This window comes from Vombatus ursinus, unplaced genomic scaffold (assembly GCF_900497805.2).
Source record: "Vombatus ursinus unplaced genomic scaffold, bare-nosed wombat genome assembly UNPS02014801.1, whole genome shotgun sequence".
In the NCBI taxonomy this organism is placed as follows: domain Eukaryota; kingdom Metazoa; phylum Chordata; class Mammalia; order Diprotodontia; family Vombatidae; genus Vombatus; species Vombatus ursinus.
The window spans coordinates 18,613,742-18,636,223 of NW_020954579.1; the positions used below are offsets into that span (position 1 = coordinate 18,613,742).

The 22,482-nt window shown below is 39.7% G+C and overlaps 1 protein-coding gene across 3 annotated transcripts in view; it reads left to right on the forward strand.

The window, feature by feature from the left end:
• The window catches only part of SLC39A11 (solute carrier family 39 member 11), a 496,966-nt gene that overhangs the window by 271,281 nt on the left and 203,203 nt on the right, over positions 1 to 22,482 (forward strand). For all 3 annotated transcript variants that reach the window (XM_027873289.1, XM_027873287.1, XM_027873288.1), the window contains exon 6: positions 14,289 to 14,459. In XM_027873289.1, coding sequence (XP_027729090.1) covers positions 14,289 to 14,459 — 171 coding nt within the window. The remainder of the gene's footprint in view (positions 1 to 14,288; positions 14,460 to 22,482) is intronic.

Genomic DNA, 22,482 nt, shown 5'->3' on the forward strand with positions numbered 1-22,482 from the left:
AGGAAACTGAGGCAAACAGGATGAAGTGACTTACCCAGGGTCACACAGCTAGTAAGGGTCTGAGGCCAGATTTGAACTCAGGAAGATGAGTCTTCCTGACTTTAGGCCCGGTACTCTATCCCCTGTGACACCTAGCTGCCCTCTATTTTTCTATTGAATTAAATCTTACAACATGATCATATGGATCTGAAATTGAAATATAGTTTTAGGAAAAATGGAGGAGTAACTTCTGTATGCCAATCTACCCTCACTCCCCACCTAAATTTTCTAATTAATTTTCAAAATAATTTTTAAAAATTATCATGCATCTATTTTTTTCTCCTTCCCACCTTCTCCCACTCATTAAAAAGAGAAAAAGGAGGAAAGGACCCTTGTATCATAAAAACATAGGGAAGCAAAATAAGTTCCCACATCAGTCGTGTCCAAGCATTCTGCATGTTAGCCCATCCTCTCTCGTTCTACATTATTAGTCCATCATCTTGCTGTCGTCAGTGGGCACCGTTCTTCTTCACTCTTCTGGAGTCGTGATTGAATATTTACTTGATGAGAGTTCTTAAGTCTTTCAGAATTAATAATTTTTGTAATATTGATGTTATGGTATAAATTTTTCTTTGGTTCTACTCATTTCACTCTACTAGTTCATACAAGTTTTCTCAATTCCCTGGGACTGTCTTTCTTCATTTCTTTTTTTTTTTCTTTCTTCATTTCTTACACCGGGTTTCATACTCCCCTGCCCTTGGCTCAGTTTCCTTGTATGTTTTGCTTGTGATGGCCCCTACCATCTGAGAAATGAGGATTTTTTGTTTGGCCCGGGGAAATAATACTTTTGCCCAGATACTTTCCCTTCTTTCTTTCTTTCCCCCTATTAACATTGCTTACCTTTCCAAAAGTTAGTAGAAATTAAAAATCTAGTTAGTTGCATTGATCCTTAGGAAAAGTTAGAGATCCTTGGATAACTCAGAGCCAGAATGATAGCGACTTAAGGGACTATTCCCTTCTTTTCCCTTTCCTGTCGCTTTCCATGAAATGCAGAGTGATGCAGTGGAGAGATCACTTGATCTGGCAGCCTGGTCTTGGCTCTACTCACAACTGAACCATGTCATCTTGGGCCTTACATCCCTGGGCCTCAATTTACCCATCTGTAAATGAGAATGTTTGACTAGATGATCTCCAGAGTCTCTTCCAATTTAGAAATTCTATGATTTCTATAATTTCTAAGATTCTTAACTTTCTGATTCACCTATAATATTTGTATCTACTGTGCTGTATGTGTGCACATATGCATGCATTCTGAGGAGGAGAGGCAATGTGAGTAAGAGTATGTTTGGACCAGCCTCTCTACTGGTGGCAGGAGACCAATGTGTTTGAGTAAGGAATTTACTCAACTTACTTTCCATGGCTTGACATCATAATAGAGGACATTGATAAACTGGAAAGAATCCAGAGGAGGACAACCAGGATGATAAAGAGCATAGAGTTAATGCCATATGAGGATTAGTTAAAAGAACTAGGAGTTTTTGGCCTGGAGTAGGCAGAACTGGGGAACATGACATCTATTTTTGTGGAAGAGGGATTAAACCAGGATCTCCCCACTTTTTTTGGTTAGGGAAAAAAATTTTCATGCATGCATGTGTATATTTACATATTTGTAAATTTTACTTCTCTATTAATAGTCACATACATAATAAAACTTACACAAAAATATAAATTTTAAAAGGATAAAATAAAGACAAAAGAATATTTGATCCTAGAATCAATAAGAAGCCCCTGGAGTTTTGAGTTGGAAAGTATGCTTTAGGAATCAGATCTAAGATTTAGGAAAATAATTTCGGGAGTTATATGGAGAATAAATTGGAGTGGGGAGAGAATTGAAGCAGGGAGTCCAGGTGGGAGACTATTGCCAGAATCCAGGCAGGAGGTCATCAGGACCTGAGCTAGGGTAAAGGTTGTATGTGTGGAGAAGAAGGGGCATATGCAAGAGATGTGGAGGCAAAATGACAACTGTTTGGATCTGTGAGATGAGGAAGAATGAAGAGTTGAAGATGACACCCAAGTTTTGAAGTGATGTGACTGGGAGAACAGTGGTGTCCTCAGCGGTAACAGGAAAATTTCAAAGAGGTGTGGGTTTTAGGAGGGAAAGAGAATGTGATGACATCTGTATCCATCCATACTTGCTTATCCTGTGTGCCTTAGTCTGTCCCACCCAAAAAGGAAAAAGGAGAAGGAGCTCTTCCTCATGGCTGGTTACCCTGGAGCACAGAACCAGTGCTCTGAGGGGTACCTTCTGCAAGATGATCTTGGGGATAGAAAGTTCTTGTCCTGGAATAGGGTGGGGAATTTCTTAATGGCACCTGTGCAGCTGCTGCTCTTGGATCCTGGTAGCTGTTAGCTTACACCTGTTCTGAAGGACAGGGAGGAGGCATGGAGCTTGCTTGGTAGAAGGGTTGGAATAGGAGAGTGTTGTAGAATAAAGGTAGGTGTATCTGTGTTAGAGTCCCCTAATTATCTGTGATGGGGAGGGTGAGATGTAACCCATATTCTCAGCCTCCAGTTGGTTGATTACACATTCCTTGGGGATCAGGACATTGGTCTCCCTGCTATATCACCATGGCCGCAACTTTGCAGTCAACTGGATTACTTGTTCTTTTTGCCCCCAGAGAGCAGAACTGAGAACAATGGAGAGAAGTTGCAAAGAAGTAAATTTAGGCTTAATTTCTGGAAAAATTTCCAAACAACTGAAGCTTTCTGAGAGTGGAATGGGATGGCAGCCACATGAGCCCTGTACTTGAAGCCTTTAAACAAAGAATGAATGACCACTTGGCAGCAGTGGGTTAGGCAAAATGACTTCTGAAGTTGTTGATAACTCCAAGCTATCTTGCAGATATGGGGTGCTGTTCAGCCTCTCCAACTGTCCCTTGGCCTGATGATTTACAACTAGAATAAGCAGTTCCCATTTTCCTGGAGGAGATTTGTGATTATTTTTAAGTCATGTTTTAAGGGCCTCTCCAAATGCCCTTCCTCTCAGAAGTTATACTGGACTTCTGTGAGTCTTCTCCTCATTTTCTTTTCACTTTTTACTAGATGATCTGAAAGCAATTTGTGAAGTCTCCCTCTTCCCAGGACATTTGTTCTTTTCACAGCTGTGCTGGTGATAAGCCACGGGGGTCCATGTAAGAATCTCAGAGAGTATTTTGGTGCCTGGACAAGTTTTTTTTTTTTCCCCTAATACTATAATAATAACAACTCACATTCCTCTAACACTCAAAGACTTAGTAAGTGCTTTAAAGTGCCTGTGACAATCATTATTCATTCAAAGCAACTTCACATTCATAAAATGACCGCTTTTGCCTTTCAGTAGAACAGCTGACCTAGGAACCAGGGACTGGATATATAGCTTATCAATAGAAAGTACTACCTTATTTGACATTTTTGGAACTATGAATAGTTTATTGCATGATTTGCTTAATGGATGGCTTTGGAACATTGTGGAGTCCTCTCTGTGATGTATATTTAATTTTAAGTTATTAGAAAAATCTATTTCTATGCTATCTCTAAGTAATTGCTTATTCACAAGCATAAAAGGTAAGCTGCAGATATTTTCAATGCTGTGAGTACATATGCTGAGCCTAATCAACTTCTTTTACCCAGCATTAGGCCCTGAAGTGATTTCAGTTTGTGTGATTATTAGAGTGATAAGCAAAAGCAGCCAGTACAGTTCAAGAGATTGGCTTGTGAATGGAGTCATTATTTTGTTCCCCGTAGCAGCCGGCTGCCTCGTGCTACCAAAGAGGGAACCCATCCCACTCCAAGAGATGGACTGCAGTCTGTATTCCATTTTTTTTTTTGGTCAGGGCCTTGAAGTATATCGTACTCTAGTGATTTCAGTCTCTTTGTAGGCCTTAGGTTGTCTAGCTGTTGGGCAAAGTTGTTTACTACCTTCATTTTAGAGATGAACACCCAGATACCTTTGTAATCATGGGGACCAATTTTTTATCAAAATTGAAATCAGGCCAACTCGTTACTTGGGGACCTGTCCTCCAGCTACAATAGAGTCTAATGTCTCCTTGCCTTAGAATTCAGTTCCCAAATTATATTTGGGGTTCCTGCTCTGCAGTTAATTCATTGTGTCATTTGGGGTCATGTACCACACTTTTTTAGTCTCTGTACAGCGTCTGTAAAATGAAAACCAAAGGGATTACTCAGTAGTGGGAGTGGGCATCCCAGCTTTCTGAAAGGTGAGAACTGAGAAACAAAGCTGACCATAGCCAAAACTCTGAAGTAGGTAGTTTGTCCTTGACTTGACACATATGTTCTCTTGAACAACCTACCCCAGGGACATGACGTCCAAGGCCTTCAAATTAACTAACATTCCCATGCTCCACACTCAGGATTTATGTCTCCTTCTAGATTTCTCTTGGGACTTACCGGGTCTATCTTTGATCTCCCTCATAGCCAGAAATGTCACCACGGTACCTCTGTTAAGCCATTTGTATTGATGGTTGCAGGCAGGTAGGTGAGGAGTTAAGTAGAGTGCTGGACTTAGGAGACAGGAAGACTTGAGTTCAATTCAGCCTCAGACATGAAGTAGCTCTAGTGTGACCCTGGGCAACTCAACCTCAATTTCCTTATCTGTAAAGTGGGAATGACAATAGTACATATATGATAAAGTGCTTTGTAAACTTTAAAATGTTATATTAATGCTAGTTATTTTTAATGGTAGGTAATATGTGCATTTTAATTCTGGCTTTTTGGAGAAAGCAAACCTTATTGTTTTTTGGGGTCTGGTGCTCTAATGACTCTAAAGCAGGCGTTCTTAACCTGAGGTCTGTGAACTTTTTTTTTTTAATTTGAACTTGTCTTTTTTAAAAAAAATATTTTGATAACTGTATTTTAATACAATCAGCTTCCCTTATAATTCCATATATTTTATTTTATGCATTTAAAAACATTCTTTTGAGATGGGGTCTGTAGGCTACACTAGACTGCCTTCACCTGAGGAGTCCATGACCAAAAAAAAGTTAAAAACTTCTCTGTAAAGACAGAAATTTCAAGTCAATAGCCAAACTTGACAGACCAACGCAGGAGGAAGTTTTTTAGACAGGTTGAAGATTGCTAGACTTTTTTTAAAGTTACTCAATGTAAGAGACCACTTACTCCAACTAAATAATACTGTCCTCATATTTGTAGAGGTATTTCATGTGAATTATTCCAATTTCAGTGGCTCCTCATTGCCTACTGAATAAAGGAGACACGCACACACACACACACACACACACACACACACACCCCTTAAGAATTTAAAGCTCTTAACAATCTGGCTCCAACCAGCCTTTCTAACTATTTCCTTTTATTTCCCATCTTATTCACTCTTCTCCTCAGCTCAAATGTCACTGCCTACCTGAGGTATTGTCTGATACACCAAATTTGAGTGTCTTTTCTACAAAATTATTTTGTTTATATTTGTATTGATTTATCTATATTGTTCTCCCCCTTGGTGCCCCCCCCCCCCACTCCAGTAGAACATAAAATCTTCAAGGACAGTTACTAAAATTTTGTTTGTCTTTATGTCACCTTTGCCCATGAACAAATAATAATTTTCAGAATAACCTTATAGATTTTATAGGGAAGGTGGTATTATTATTCCCATTTTGTCGCTATAAGGATAGCGACGATTCAATAAGCAGCTAATTAAATAACTTTATAGCGATTTCTATAGCTAATTAATAAATTCCTTAAAAACACACATTACTTAATAGTATCGATTAGACCAGAACCCATGTTTCTTGAATTCCATTCCCATATTCCTCCTACAAAGGCCATCCTTGATCCTAGGTATCCTGCTCCCCAGATAGTTGAACCTTCACCTGCCAATTTTCTCCATTCCAGGATTCTACTTGTCACAGGAGATCAGCAATGGTTGTCAACCTAGGTTTAGCTTATTCCCAATCCCAATCAATCAATTAACAAACATTTATTAAGAGCCTACTATGTACTAGGCACTACAAAGACAAAAATGAAACAGTCCCTGCACTCAGGGACTCAGTTTACATTTTAATAGAGTTGATAATATGCACGTTTATTTATCATATAAATAATATCAATAAATAAATACAAAGTAATTTTGGGAGGAAGCACACCAGCATTTTGGGAGTGGGGAGATCAGGAAAGACTTCAGATAGAAGGTTGCACTTGAGCTGAGTTTCGAAGGAAGCCAGGGATTCTGAACAGTGACAGTGAGAAGGGAATGCTTTTCAGGCATGAGGATGGCCAGTGCCAATGCCTGGAGTCAGGAGATGGAGCATGGTGAGTGCAGATCACTAAGCAGGCCGGTATTGTTAAATCATAGAGTATGTGGAAGAAGGTAATGTGTAAGAAGATTTGAAAGGTTGGAAGGGACCAACTTATAAAGAGCTTTAGATCCTAGGAAGGAGTTTGTATTTAGGTCCTAAAGGTAATAGGAAGCTCTGGCCATAGTCCAGGCAAAGAGGTGAGGTGGGCCTGAAGGAGGGTAATGAGGAGGGACTGGATGTGAGAGGTGTAGATAGAGAAATGACAAGATTTGTGCCAGTTGATAGCTTGTAGAACACCGCTAAGCTCTAGAATCTCTTCTCCCAAAATGTCTAGACCTAGAAACTCTGTCTACATAGTTTGCTGTCCTCATGGAAATTGCCCCTCTGGGTGGGTGAGCCGGGCACAACTGATATGTTTTCTTGTTGCCCTAAAGCGAGTCTTGCTTGCATGTTTTGGGGATGCTCTTTGCCAGGGGTGGCAGCCCCAGAAGCACAAGGTCTGTTTTCTAGCCTTAGCTGTGCCTCTGGTTTTCTATGTGACCTCCAGCCAATAGCTTCTTCCTGTGAAAGGAGAGTAAGCCACCAAGGGAATTGTGAACCAATCTTCAGAAATGATTCTTTTCCTGTATATTTAGAATGCCTTGAACTGAGTGAATAACCCCAATCTCATATGTAATAACGATACCTGAGCGTGGCTTTCAGCTCTCTGAGTCAGAGTCATGTAGTTAATTGGATTCTTTTTCCAGCTCTGCCATTACCCTGAGAAATGACAGAGAAGGATGTCTGATCATCTGGGCTCTTTTGTAGCCCAAGGTGTATTGCACAATGTGATAGTCTGTTGTCATTTGTGTTGCTTTTTTGTGTTAAAAGAAGCAGTGAATAGTGGCTTTTTGTGTGTCCCATGGTGATACCTGATCGCATGAGGTGAGGTCACGCCAGGATCATATAGCTTCAGGACAGAGATGTTATTACAGCCCTTTGCCTTGATGTCCCTTTTATTTGAATCCAATAAGCCTTTGGAGCCAGAAGGCTGTATTAATTGAGTTCTTGTTGTTGATTAGCTCAGCTGATGCTAGCACCGTATTGATGAGGCCAAAGTGGTGGGCTGTATTCCTGTAAGACTCTGCTGTGGAACCATAGCCTCTACCTCAGCCAAACCCTTCCTTTCCATACATTTTTTGCATGTTGATCTCTTTCATATGCTCCCCATTTTAGCCAAACTGGCTAGTTAGCTGTCATCTGCGTGTGCTGCTTCATCTCGTCTCCATCTTTGCACAGACCCCTCCCTAAGCCTAAAATGTATTGCTTCACTTCCATCTTCTTTCCATCTCCAACTTCCTTCAAGGGCCATCTTCTACACAAGGCCTTTCCTTACCCTTTCTCTGCCAATTGTTAGTATACTTTGTATTTCTTTTATATGTTATGTTATAATAATAATAGCTTGCATTTGCTGTCCTTTGTACTCAAAGATAATCAAAATTACCTCACTATGTTGGGGGTCAACATACATTGTGTCTGACTGTGGCTGATCAGACCAGTATGAGCTCAGAAGGCTCTACCCTGGGGCAGGCAGAGTTAGTCTATATGAACATTTGGCGTGGATATGTCTCCAAATTTGCACATCTCACATTTCTTTTGGGCTACCGCAGTCCTGCTTTGCTCATAGAGCACAGCCTTTTCTTTGATGCAAGCGCGCCATGCTAGGCTGTCTTGTGCCAGTGTCTCCCATGTCTCACAATTGATTACGTAGTTCTTCAGGGAGACCTTGAGAGGGTCCTTGTATCGCTTTTTCTCACCTTCGTGTGGGTACTTGCCTTGTGTGAATTCTCTGTAAAATATACAAATATACAATATCTAATTTAATGTACTTAATTTAATAAAATATACAAATGTACTTTGTATTTATTTTGTAAATGTATTTGTTATAGTAACAGCAAAGAGTATTTATGTAGTAACTTCTACATACTAGGCACTGTGCTAAGTGCTTTACAAAGAATAATAATTATAACATCATCTAACATTATTATAGCACTTACTATGTGTCAGGCATTGTGGTAAGCACTTTACAATTATTATCTGATTTGATCCTCACAACAACCCTAAGAGATCGGTGCTATTATTATCCCCATTTTGCAGGTGAGTAAACTGATGCAAAAAGGGATTAAGTGACTGGGCCAAGGTCACACAGCTAGTAAGTTTCTGAGACTGAATATGAACTTGGTTCTTCTTAACTTCAAAGCTAACGCTCCGTTTGCTGCACTACTTCACTGCCCCTACATGTATTTGTATATGTGTCGTTCCTTACAAGAGAATGTGAGCTGCTTGATGGTAAGCATTTGTGTGTGTGTGTGTGTGTGTGTGTGTCTGTATCTCTAGTGCCTGGCGCAAAGTAAGTGCTTAATAAATATCTGTTGAATAAATGAATTGGAAATGCATGTCCATGGTCCCAGAGGGACCCAGCATAAGTACATTACTAGGTCAGCACAGATCCATTCCACCTATTGGGAAAGCAGGGCAAGAGGAGGCCCTCCTGATGGGTTGATCAGTATATTAAGTACAATTTCTCACCTTCCTTTAGAGAGCTTTACATAGATCTTTGTCTTTCTATGGGTAGTTTCTTACTGACTGTAACTTTAGTCTCTGTTTATTTTAATTCATTTCCAATAACGTTACTGCACGTCTGCGTCTGCTCTCTGTAGGTCCCAGTTGTAGGCTGTACTAGAGATGCACATGTTGGATACAGAAGACTCCCTGCCTTTATAGTCAAGCAGTACATGTCTCACGCACTACTAACTTTAATAGAAGATACTAGGCAGTAAGTTCAGATGAGCAGTGCAAGCAAAGTACTATGAGATTAAGGAGAGCCAATTCATTCTAAACTGGGGTGGGGGCTGTCAGGGAAGGACACCGAAGAAGGAACGATTTAGTTGGACTTTAAAGGATGAGTAAGAATTCAATGGAGGAGGATGTTGGTGGGTGGAGTGGAAAGGACACTCAAAGCATAGAGAATAGTGTGAACAAAGCCAAGTTGGTATGAAAGTGTAGGAAATAGATGGGTGAGTAGTACGGTCTCGCGGGAGCAGGAGGCATTTGAAGGGAGGAGATGAGAAAATGCCAGAAATACAGGGCAGTGGCAGATTGTGTAGCGGGAGCAGCTTTAATGTCACGCCGGGAAGTTTGAAGTTTACTTGTTAGCAGTAGGGAACCAGTTCAGGGGTTTTGATCAGAGGAGTAACTGTTGAGACCTCTGTAGAGGAAGACCAGTTTATTTGCCACAACCCCATGAGGTAGGTGCTGTTATGCTCCTCATTTTGCATATGAGGAAACTGAGACTAAGAAAGATAAAGTGAGAACTCCAGAGTGCCCTGGAACCAGATTAAAATGAATTTGGGAAATATAGAATATAAAAATACAGTAGAACATAGATAATGTTAATAGGTGATTTTCTATCAGTATGTGACTCACAAGGATCCTTTTGTTTGGTTTGGTGGCCCCATGTTTCAATTTGAGTTTGACACCACTGCTCCACACTGCTCTGTCCAGTGGTGGAGATTGTTGGGCTTGGAGTTGGGAGGACCAAAGTTTAAATCCTGATGGCTAATGCCAGCTTTGTGACTCTGAGCATAGCTTCATTTGCCTCACAGAACTCACTAGTATTTATACAGTATGTCCCAAAAGTCTTAGTGCAGTTTTAGGCTTTAATAATTTCAGATGTGTAAATGCTCCAAACTTGCAAAACAAATCATTTACAAATTTAATTAAATTTCTTTTACACTTACTCAGTTTTGTGAACTTTGAATAATATTAACTTTTAATAAGTTGAGGCCCCCTGTCATTATGTATTGCATGTCTGTTTCTGGATAACACTTTCTTGACTGGTGGATAGATCGGTAGAGGAGGTCCTCTTGCTTGGCCATCTCTGTCCCCCTGATCTGTCTCCTTTAGACGTTTCTTGTGGGGTTGCATCAAAACTGCTATGCATTTATGAAAACTTTATTTTTTCATTGATCTTAAAGCTAGAATTACAATTGCAGTGCTTTCAATCACTGAGCAGGAACTAATGAATATTTTTTGCAAAAGTTTAAAAATCAACTGGAACAATGTAGAACACTTCTCTGTATCTTAATTTTGTAAGTATGTTGAATTTCAATTTTTAAAAAGTATTTTAAAATTTTAAATAGTTAACCTTTCACATTTTTGTAAGTTTGTAGCTTTTATATTTCTGAAGTTATTAAAGCTTGGAACATTATTAAGATTTTGGGGACATGCTGTATATTAAGTCACAGATAGTCTGGTGGAGGGAAGAACAACAATGTGGGTATTCTTCATACTGGTGATATCAGAGATTCTTTGTATATTCACAAAACCTGTTCTTATAATTTGTGGTATTTGTTATGTCATGTGGGGCCAAATAAATTTAAATCCTAAATATCTTCAGAAGGAAGAGTGTGTGACAAACACATGCACACATATACATACATTTATGTGTTTCCATGTACTTACGCGTGTGTATGAAAACAAATATGTGTAGGATAGACAATTTCCAGAGAGGTAGATAGATACGTACATATGTACATATCTCAAGATCAGTAATCTCCCTGGAAACCCTCTATCCTGTTACTTATCATAGATATTTGCCCCTTTGGTTGGGTGAACTTATTTTCTTATTCTAAGATTAGGCGTGTGGCCCTATAAATAACAGGGAAAAAAACATTAAAAGACCTTTCCCCTCTCTACATTAATTCTTCTCTTCATGTTAAAAAAAATTCTGCTTCCTATTAATTTTCTCCATATGGGAGAATGAGAATATATCTTATTTTTTTTCTTTTTTTAAAAAATTTTTTAAAATTTATTTTGATTTATCAACAATCACTTCCATAAGCTTTTGAGTTTTAAATTTTTCTCCACCTTCCTTCCCCCCTCCTTCCCCAAGATGGCACACAATCTGATATAGGCTATACATATACATTCCTATTAAACATATTTTCACATTAGTGGTGTTGTAAGGAAGAATTAGAACCAATAGGAGGAACAATTATGTCTTATTTTTAAACAGCCCTGTAAAAGTTAAAATTTAAAACTGTTTTTAAGTTGCAGAAATTCCCTCTTCCTTTTGGAGTATTTCTGTTGTTCCCATCGATGGCATACATTGAATGATGTGCCCAAGGTCACTTCCAAAAAGACTAGTTAAAAAGAGGAGAAAGCACTAGCTTTCACCATGTCAGAGGTCAAGTGACTTGCCCAAGGTTGTGACTTTAAAGAATGAGTATGTATCCCCTGAAAAGTCACATCATTTATGGATTGCTCTGGAGTTTTATACAAGTCAGATTCAAAGGATAACTTCAACCTATACTCAAAGCATAGCTATAGTGTACATTTATTCATTCAGCAAGCATTTATTAAATAGCTCTTGTGTGTCAGTTGGCTAGGGAATAAGGCTACAAAGACAAAAAATAATCCCTGCCCTCAAGGAACTTATATTCAGGACAAAGGGTGGAAGGTGAAGGAACAATGTGAACACAGATAAAGTACAAATATATGTGTTAAATACAGGCATACATATATGTGTATATAAATATATGTATGTATACAAATATCACATATTTTCTGGGGGTGGAAGGCCTTAGCAACTAGAGGGATTGGTTAGGCCTCATTTAGAGGGAGGCACTTGAGCTGATCCTTGAAGGACATTGGGGAAGAATAGTATAGTCCAGGCTTGAGAACTAGCCTATGCATAGAGATAGAGAAAGGGGATAGAATGTCATGTATGGGGAGCAGCAAGTTCCTAGATAGAATGGAATGTAGAGCAAGTGAAGGAAGTGCTGTGAGCCTGGTAACGTGGTTTGGAGACGTTGTGAGAGGCTTTAGATATCAAATGGAGGGGTTTGTTTTCGATCCTAAAGGCACTTGGGAGCTATTGGGATTTCTTGAGTAGGGGAGTGACACAGACAGGCCTGTGCCTGATATTAGAAATGTCAGTTTGGCAGCTGTCTGGTGGACAGATTGAGGAGAACATAGAGAAGCAGGGGAACAAATTTGGAGACTATTGAAAGAATCCAGGGAAGATGGAATGATAACCTGAACGAGAGTCCTGGCCATATGACTGGAGAGAAGACAGTTGTGAGAGCTGTTGAGGAGGTCGGATTGATATGACTAGATGTGAAGGGGGAGGGAGCATGAAGAGGGGAAGATGCCTGAGGGTGTGAGCCTGGGTAGCCAAAGTGATGGAGCCTGAACAGAAATAAGGGAGTTAGGCGAGGTTATGTATAGTTCTATCACTTGTTTTAATTTATTTGTGGCACTTCTGTTGCCGCCCTTAGAATGTAAGCTCTCTGAGGGCAAGTACTATGAATTCTATTTCCCTTTCCCTTTCTTAGATCTCATATAGTTCTTCACACTCTTCCATTTCTTAGCATAGTCTATGCTGTATTACAGTTAATGTGAACTCATATATTTGGGTATGTGTTATATTGTTGTTGCTAAATATGAGTCAACATAGTAGAGAATAGAGCATTGGTCTTGAAGAGCGTTGGTCTCAAATCTCATCCCTAGCTGTTTGATAATGGGAAAGTCCCTTCATCTCATCCAGCTTCAGTTTCTACATCTGTAAAATGGGGATATTCATGCTTGCACTACATACCTTACATCGTTATTGTGAGGAAAACACCCTACAAACCCTAAATGCTGTGTATACTAATGATAGCCAGCATATAGCTAAATATATATGTACGTATGACATATAAAAATATGCTAATAATTAGATCATAGTTATAAAAATGTAGTGCTTTAATGTTCCCAAAGTGCTTTACGTATCTTAACCAACTTGATATGTAAATATGAGTTGTCTGAAACGTGCTACTTGAGTGACCATGGACAAGTCACTTAAGCTCTCTGAGCCTCAACTTCTTAATCTATAAAATGGAATTAGTAAGGCCTGTAGCATCTACCTCACAAGATTTTTAGGCTCAGATGAGATGATGTAAGTAACCTTGAAGTGCTATAGAAATATCAGCTCTGGTCTTTGTAAACCACCCCCCTCACATACACATACTTCCCAGACTGGTTGGCACATTGTAAGTGCTTCATAAATGGTTGTTCAATGAAAGAGTGGAAGAATGGATGGATGAACGAGTGACCGCTGGATCCCTCAACCTGGGGAGGCAGAAACATGAAAGTGTAGTATTATGAACTCCATTTTATAGCTGAGGAAACTGGGACACAGTCAAGTCACATTAAGTAACCTGCCCAAAGTTAAAATACTAATAAATGACCAAGATGGGACTAAAAACCAGGTCTTTTGCCTCTTACTGCAATATTTTTCCTATTCTCAGTTGGGGCTGAGATGCCATCCAGTTTATAGTTATAGATTATATCTCTCCTGTTGGAAAGAATCCCAAGGGTCCTCTTGGGCCTGACTTAGCAGCCTGTGGATTGATTGATGAAATTTAGGCAGCAAGATGGTGCAGCGATAAAGCTCTGGGCTTGGAATCAGGAAGGCCTGAGACATTTAATAGCTATGTGACCCTGGGCTAATCACTTCGATCTCTCCCTCAGTTTCCTCATCTGTAAAATGAGACTAATAATAGCACCTACTTCCCAGAATTGTTAAGTATAAAATGAGTTAATATTTGTAAAGCACTTTGCAAACCTTAAAACACTATATAAATACTAACTGTCATCATCATCATTAACTTCCCTGCTTCTAGCGATTGTCCACACTGAAAGAAATGATAAATGCTTTTGGGTGGAAGAATAGTCTATTCTCTTTATACAATATTGAATAAAAAATAGGGACTGGATAAACATTTTTGCTTACAGAAATGATTACATCAATAAATGTAAGGTTCTTAGGAAAGAAGAAAATAGAATAGAAATAGAACATTTTCCCTTCTTCCTTCCTTCAGATTCCCCTTAACCTCTTCCTACTGTTGTTTGGAGAGAGTACAGCCATGCTCATTTTCAATCTGACCTCTCTCTTGGCCCTTCTGTTCTCCGCAGACAAGAGTGAGAATGGAGAAGCTTACCCTAGGAAGAAAGTGACCACTACCGGCATGTCTGATGACTCTGCATCCTCCCGGCCTCCCAGAGAGAACAGAGGAAAGCAGGGCAGCAATAGCTGGAGACGAATCCTGCTGCTCATTTTAGCCATAACAGTCCATAACATTCCAGGTAAGAAGCTGCCCTTTTGTAACCTCAGGCATCAGCCTTTGGTGCTACCCCATGCCAGAAGGACCTTTCTTCCATGTAAGGTGAGGCACTGAGATGGGTATCAGAAGAAGTGGTTTTCTAATTCTAGGTCTGCTGTCTCCCACCTAGCTGTGGGAGCACATAGAGAGCTATTAGCTTCTCTAGGATATAGTCTCATCTGTAATGTGCTTATGATGGTCCCTTTCTTATCTCATCGATGCCTAGAGGTACCTAATTGGTGCAGTGTTGCACAGAGGACTGGGCTTGGAATCAGGAAGACCTGAGTTCGAAATCTGTCAAACACTTACTAGTTATGTGACTGGGCATGTCACTTAACCTTTCCCATTCTCAGTTTTCTCATCTATAAAATGGGGATAATGATAGCACCCTACCTGTAAGGTTGTTATGAAGATAAAAAGAGGTATTTGTAAAGCATTTTGCAAACCTTAAAGCACTATATGAATGCTAGCTACTATTATTATCATTATGACCCTCAAGAAAAATTAAAACTTAAACCTTAAAAGATACAAACACGCTCAATTGTGTATTCCCCAGTGACATAAATAAGCTTCTGCTTTTTTATACTATTTAGCCCAGGAAGTACATTTGGATGTACAACTAAAATATTGATCCATTGGTTCATAAATCTGGACAGATATTGGTGATAGCGAACTAGACTAGAGTTGAGTAAGAGGATGAATGTGAGCTGGATCACTTTTGAAAAATCATGCAGGTATTCTATATGACTACAGCCTTCTTTCTGAAACTCAGGTCCATATTTTTAGCACCAATATTCTTCCAGTGGTGTTATATAGGTAAAAGTTATAAAATCTATCAGTCTTTGAAAAATTAAACTTGATAGTCACCAAAAGAGCAATGAAGAAGAGTATGATGGGCATATTGCAGCACATTGGAAATGAGTAATTACGTGGAAGTAGTGGTGTATAGGGTGACATCAAAGAAATGTATGACCAGAAAAAAAGATCAGCTGATCAAACAGTGAGGGTGAAGGATCCATTGGTAGCCACACAGTGTCAAGAGAACTAAGTACAATTGGTGGTCCGTCCATACATACCATCTCCCTTATGGCAGATTTTTGGGTAGACATAGACAAGAATTTCATAGGATGGGCAGGCATGGATCACATCTTTGGTAGGAGTGCCCATAATTGATGAGATAATAGAGCTAGTAGAATATTGGTCAACTTTCTCCCATTTTGGCAACACTTCAGTCACAGGGGGTCAGGGCCTCTTGTTCCCTATTGAATGCTAATTAAGACCTAGGAATTGGAATTCAAAGAGTAATGAAGCCAGCCAAGAGATCTAGAGAAGAATAGGACAGACATGCTTACTTGAGCTGGTAATTCTCTCTTCCCACTGGAATGAAGAAAACAACCACAACAGATTGTGGCCCTAGGTTTTGCTGTCTGGGTTGCAATAATTATATATCCCTTAGAGCTTTCATGATTGTGATTAGCCTTAGCATGGCTGCCATATGTGTATTGCCTTTCAGTGTATGCATCTGGCATTTATTTCCTGAGCTGGTTTTTGCATAATGGCTGGGGAGCGTCAGGATGATTAATGAAGAGAGATTATTTAGTTCTTATGCGAGTTTGGATTAAGAATAAGGCTGAAGATAACAATACGGAACAATCCCAGATTTAGATATCTTTAGAGCATCTGTCACTAGGGAGTCAAAAAGTGCCCCTTCCTTAGCCTTTCAGACCTTATTTTCTCTCTGAGTGTTCCCATCAATCCATTAATCAACAAGCATTCCTTCAGTGTCTGTGGGCACTAAAGGTGGTGGGAATACAGAGAGAAATGAACCCTCTGGGGACACCATGTACATATATAGTGTGTATATATGTGTGTATATATATGTATACACACATATACTTATATATAAGTATGTATGTATGTATATATACATGTGTGTGTATATATATGTCTATACACACATAGAGTACATATATAAGTATAAGATGATGATGGAGAAGGCACTGGCAACTGGGGACAGTGGACAGATCATGAAAGGTTCCATATAGAAGGGATGGTGCTTTACCTATTTGAAGGAAGCTAGGGATTTTAAGAAGCAGGTAAAGAGAAAGCATTTTCCAAACATGAGAGAGAGACTGTGTGAAGGCCCATAGAAAGGAGATGGATTCTCATGTATTAGAAAAGGCAAGAAAGCCAGTTTGACTGATTTGTAAAGGGGAATAATATGTAACAAGATTGGAAAGATTGTTTGGGACCAGATTATGAAGGACTTTGAATACCAAACAAAGGCAGTTAATATTTGACCCCAGAGGTCATGGAGGAAGTCATTAGAATAGGGGAGTGACATGGCTAGAAGTATATTTTAGAAATAACACTTCGAAAGCAAAAAAAGAAGTATCACTTTGAGAGCTGGTTGACAGATGGATTGGAAAAGACGGGAGGCAGGGATATCATCTAGGACGCTATTGCAGTAGTCCAGGTGAAAAGTGATGAGGGGTTGGGTGAGGGTGTTGGCTGTATGAATAGAAAGAAGAGGCCATCATAGGAGAGGTGTGCAGCTGAAATCAACAAGACTTGATGACTGATTGGATATCTAGAGTGAGGAATGATAAAAGTTATGAAGCTACTGGATTGGTGATACCCTTGGCAGAAATAGAGGAGAAGAGAGCAGGGTTTAGAGGAAAAGATGATGAGTTTAGTTTTGGGCATTGAGTTTGAGATGTTTATAGAGTACAAAATATCTAAGGGATTGTGGTTTGGGAACTCATGAGAGAGACCAGGACCAATTGAATATATAGATTTGGTATTCAACTGCATAGATGTGATCATTAAACCCAAGGAAGATGAGATGCTCACCAAAACAGAAAGAAAGGACCCAGGAAAGAGCCTTGCACTACATGCCCACAATAGAGGATATAGCATGAATGGTGACTCCTTCACAACCTGCACTGCATCCAAACTGTTCTTCCTGCTGTTCCTCGTGCAACACTTCATCTTCCATCTTTATCAGTCTTCGCTGTGGTTTCCCTGTTCCCTGAAATATGCTCTCTCCTTCTCTCTATCTCTTGGGGTCTCTTGTTTCTTTCATTACTCAGCTTAGAAGCACCACTTTTTACATAATGGCTTTCCTAATTCCCCCCAGCGCCTGCTGCCTCGTTGACTTGTATTTATTTTGTATATATTCTGTTTAAAAAGGGCAGTATTGCATGTGAATATGCAGGAAGACCTGGGTTCAAGTCCCCCTCTGACACAAACTGTGCACTCCTGAACAAGTCACTTTTCATCTCTCTGAGCAGTTCTCTAAGACTATTAAGTTGTAAAAAACATGCTGACCTATATCAGTAGAGGGAGTTTCCTCACCTGGAAATTCCCTATACAAATAAAATCACAGATCCAACCCCTCTCCCTATCCTTTATTCTATGTGTCCTTCGTGTAAATGCAGTTTCCTCTCACTAGAATAAGCTCCTGGAGGTCAAAGACAGCTTCATTTTTGTATTTACATCCCTGGCACAGTGTGGGCAGTTAATAGTCATTGATTAATTGATTGATCTTGCAAAGGAGACAGAAGGGCAGATGGAAGGAAAGTCAACACGAGCAGTGTCACGCAAACCCAGGGATAAGAAGGTATCCAGGAGGAGGGGGCAGCCGGCAGTGGCAGGGCTTCCGAGAGATCAAGGGGGAGGACTGAGAGAAGGCCGTTAGATTTTACAATTACGGGCTCATGGGTAACTTTGGAGAGAATGGTTTCAGGGCAATGATGAGATCAAGAAGCCAGGTTGCAAAAGCTAGAATTTGCATCTCTGTGGAGATCCAGATGACAGTGTTGCTTAGAACACTAGCCAGGTGGCCCAAAGCGACCTGAGGATGAGGTAGACATCTCTCCTCTCCCTGTCCCTTCCCCACTCACTCCAACCCCTATTCTTCCACTGCAATTATAGTAACCATAGTAAGAGACAAAAAACCAGAGGACAGAAAGAAGGTGCTACTCTTTTGTCTTAGAGGTGTGACGGGAAATTTCCCAGGAGGTCTCTCTATAGCTTTCGCCTTTACTGTTGAAGTTTCTTCATCTTCCACCTTGGGCTTAATAAGAAGAGAAGTCACTTGGGAAATGGCCACAGAATTCTCCAGAGACTAACTCAAAGACTGTTGTTGCTGCCCTTTGTTGAATCCCATTCCGAGGGCCTGTCCTTTTACTAACATACCTTTCAGGCTGTTCTTTAACATTATTATTTTTTTTTTAGTTTATTAAAAATTTAACTGGGGCTTTGACTTTCCCCTCAAAGTTCTGTGATTTAAGTTATACTCTTCACAGTACCTAAAGAGACAGCTGGTTTTTGAAGTTTCTTTCCTTTGCTGCCTTGATTTCATGTGTCCTGGTGACATTTTGTAACAAAAGCTTGGAAAGGGGGGTACAGACTTTGTGAATGCTGTGTCTCCCTAGAAGACATGGGTTTCTGAGGGAGCTGGAGTAAGAGGGATATACCCCTTATATCTTAAACATACAAATTCTGGGTGCTTTATGGTGGAAGAGTTAATCCTTCTGATTAACTATGGTTCCTTCATGTATAAATGGTACACATCTAACAGTACAAATATCCCTTTTGATCAGGGATTCTTAATCATTTTTGTGTCCTGGACCTCTTCAGCCTGGTGGTACAGTGAATAGAGCCCAGGGCCTGGAAACATGATTTCAAATCTGGCCTCAGAGTCTTACTAGCTGTATGGCCCTGAGCAAGTCACTTAATCTCTGTTTGCCTCAGTTTCCATGTCTGTAAAATGGGGTAAATGATTGCACCTACCTCCCAGGGGTGTTGTGAAGATAAAATAAGATAATAATTGTAAAGTTCTTAGCATAAGGCTTGGCACATAGTAAGTGCTATGTAGATGTTTATTCCCTTCCCTATCTTTGGTAAAGCCTATATCCCCTTTTCAAAGAAATATTTTTTAAATGCTTAAAATAAAATATATAGGATTACAAAGGAAATCATTTATACTGAAATGGTTTCAAAGTATTTAAAAAGCAAGTTCAGGTACCCCAGGTTAAGAACACCTGCTTTAGAAGAAGAGTATACAGACTCATAACCCATTGTGAGAGTGTTTGAAAAATATGATGATGATGTTTGATGTTAACATCACGGTATATTTTGTAAATGACAAAAATCTCTCAGTACAACATGTGATATCCTTCTCTTCTTATTTATGTTCATCATCATCATTGGTACAGTATGTATTGAGCACCCACTATCTGCAATTCTCAGTTGCACTTATTCAATATTATATTTTGAATTGGTGTATACATATTTCCCTGCTAGACTGGAAACTCCATGAGGATGATGGCTCTTTCTTGCTTTTTGGGCTGCGCTAGATACCCTCAGTGTTTAGCATAGTACTTTGCACACGGTAGATGCAATAAATATTTGTCGAATGAATGAATCAAACAAGTATTTTTTTAAGCATCTGAGCCCCAGGGGATACAGATACAAAGAATGAAGCGATCCCTGCTAGCAAGGATCTTATGTTCTAGTGGGAGAGACAAGTACTTATGTAAGTATATACAGAAGAAATAAAAGGAGAAGAAACACAAATAAATACAAAGTAGTTAAATAAAGGTAGTTTGGGTGGGAGGACACCAGCAATTGGAGGGATCGGTGAAGGCTTCATGTAGAAGGTGGTACTTGAGCTCCATCTGTTAGGTAGGGAGGAGGGGGAAGGGCTATCTAGTCATGGGGGAGGCCTGTGCCAAGCCACAGAATGGGAGAATATCACATAAGAGGGATAAAGTGAAGGCCAGTTTGACTGAACTTCAGAGTACAGGAGGGGGAGGAATGGCCAACGAGGCTAGGAAGATAGGTTTACAAATGCTAACAGGAATGTATTAGGCCCTGAAAGAGAATACAAAAATGAATAAGACAGTTCCTGTCTCATGAAGCTCACAGTCTGACTGGTGAGATAAGATGTAAAGAAGTAATCATAATACAAAGAATGGCCAGAGTACAAAAGGTTTGGGAGATCACTTAACTGGAGTGATTAGATGAGATTTAGTAGAGGAAGTTACATTTGAGTTTGACCTCAAAACATAGGATTTCGGTAGGCAGATATAAGGGTAGGGAACATTCCAGTTATCACTATAGGTTGGTGTTTGTGCCCTACATGTTATTATCTGCCCTTATGGAGCTTATGGTCCAGTAGGGAGATAGGACATAGGCATAACGATAACACATACATAAAGTGTCATGTGATTTCTAATGAAGAAAAAGTCATAAACAGATGGGAAGGTCCAGAAAAGAAAGGCTTTCTGGAGAAAATGATATATGAGTTGGGCTTTAAAAAATGGGCAGGAATTCAGCAGCTAAAGAGTGGGCAAGGAAAGACATTTCAAATATTAAACATGGCATGAGCAGAAGCTTGGAGATGGAAAAATGACAGGGTATGTTCTTAGAACATAAAGTAATCCAATTTGGAGCACATGAGGGGAATAATATGAGATAAGGAGGGAGAGAAAGAGAAGGGAACAAACATGAAGTACCTACCATATGCCAGGCACTGTTCTAAGCACTTTTGATCATCACAGCAACCCTGGGAGGTAGACGTTATGATTATCCTCATTTTACAGTTGAGAAAATTGAAGCAAACAGAAGTTAAGCAACTTGCCCAGGGTCACATATCTAGGAAGTCTCTGAGGAGAGATTTGAACTTAAGTCTTCTGACTTCTAGTACTCCATCCGTTCCACCACCTAAGGCTAAAAAATATAGGATGACACCACACTGGGGTAAATATGAGGCTGAAGTGTTTGAACCTTAACTTGTATCATGGCATATGAAGATCATTTGAAGGAGATGAGCATATTGAACTTAGAGATGAGAAGATATAGTATGCACATGATTGCTGTCTTCAAGGATCTGAAGGTGGTTTAAACCTATTTCTTACTGTTGGCCAGAGATAGCAGTATAAGAAGCGAGAGCCATGAGTGAAAGTTGCGTGGGATCACATTTTTTTTTTTGTCTTGTAAAGAAAATCTTCCTAACCGTTATAGCTATTCCCAAATGGAATGGGCGGCCTCTGGGGAAGGAGTGAATTCCTTCCTCCTCCCTAGAGGTTTTCAGGCTGAAAGCAAGATGACCACTTGTCAACCCATGACAAATGGGATTTTTGGTCAGGTACACGTTGGACTAGATAGCATCTGAGATCCCTTTCAACTCAAATTCTGTGAATTCCCGTTGTATGGCTTTAGTATAACATGTAGCAAATAGTACACAATGTCACCATGTTTGGGAGACACGGGGTAGTTGAGATATTGAGGTAAGAGGAAAATTTTGGAAGAGTCACTATGGAGAATAATAAGGAAATCAACGAATAGAATTGAACAGTGAGGACCTACCTAAAGTTATATAGGATAGTATTAGAGTAGGTAAAATAAATTCAATTTCATGACATTCTCTAGGGAAACTCAGCAGGAGCTGAAAAAATGAATGGCAGGAGTTACTCATGATTGAAGATAAGCTGGTTGGGAATGATGAAAGATCAGAGTGGTGAGGCCATCTAGGAAAGTAAAGAGACAAGAAGAGACAAGTAAAACCAGAAAGAGGGGAAGAGGAAATAGACTGAAAGAATCAGAAATGGTTATCAGAGGATCAGCGTTCACAATAAAGACAAAAAGAAAACATACTGTCAAGAGAGGAAAAGAGGTGGAAGGAGAGATGGTTGGGGTAAGAGTGTCATCTTGAAGTTTAGAGCCTTAAAAGAGGTACGGTTCTGTGTGATACTGTAGTATAAAATGTGACTATCATAGTATATAGGTAAAAATGGGATTGAAAAGGAGGTAGTGGGTTGGAGCTAAGAAGGCTGAGAAATTGTGAAGTCATCGTGTAAGAGGAGTTGACCATAAATATTGAAACTATGGAGGATGGTAGTTGGGAAGAAAGACTACAAGCCAGGTGTCAACATCATTGGGGAATTCAATTCATTTGAATGTTTGAAATGCTTGTTGATTCAATTTAATTCATTAAG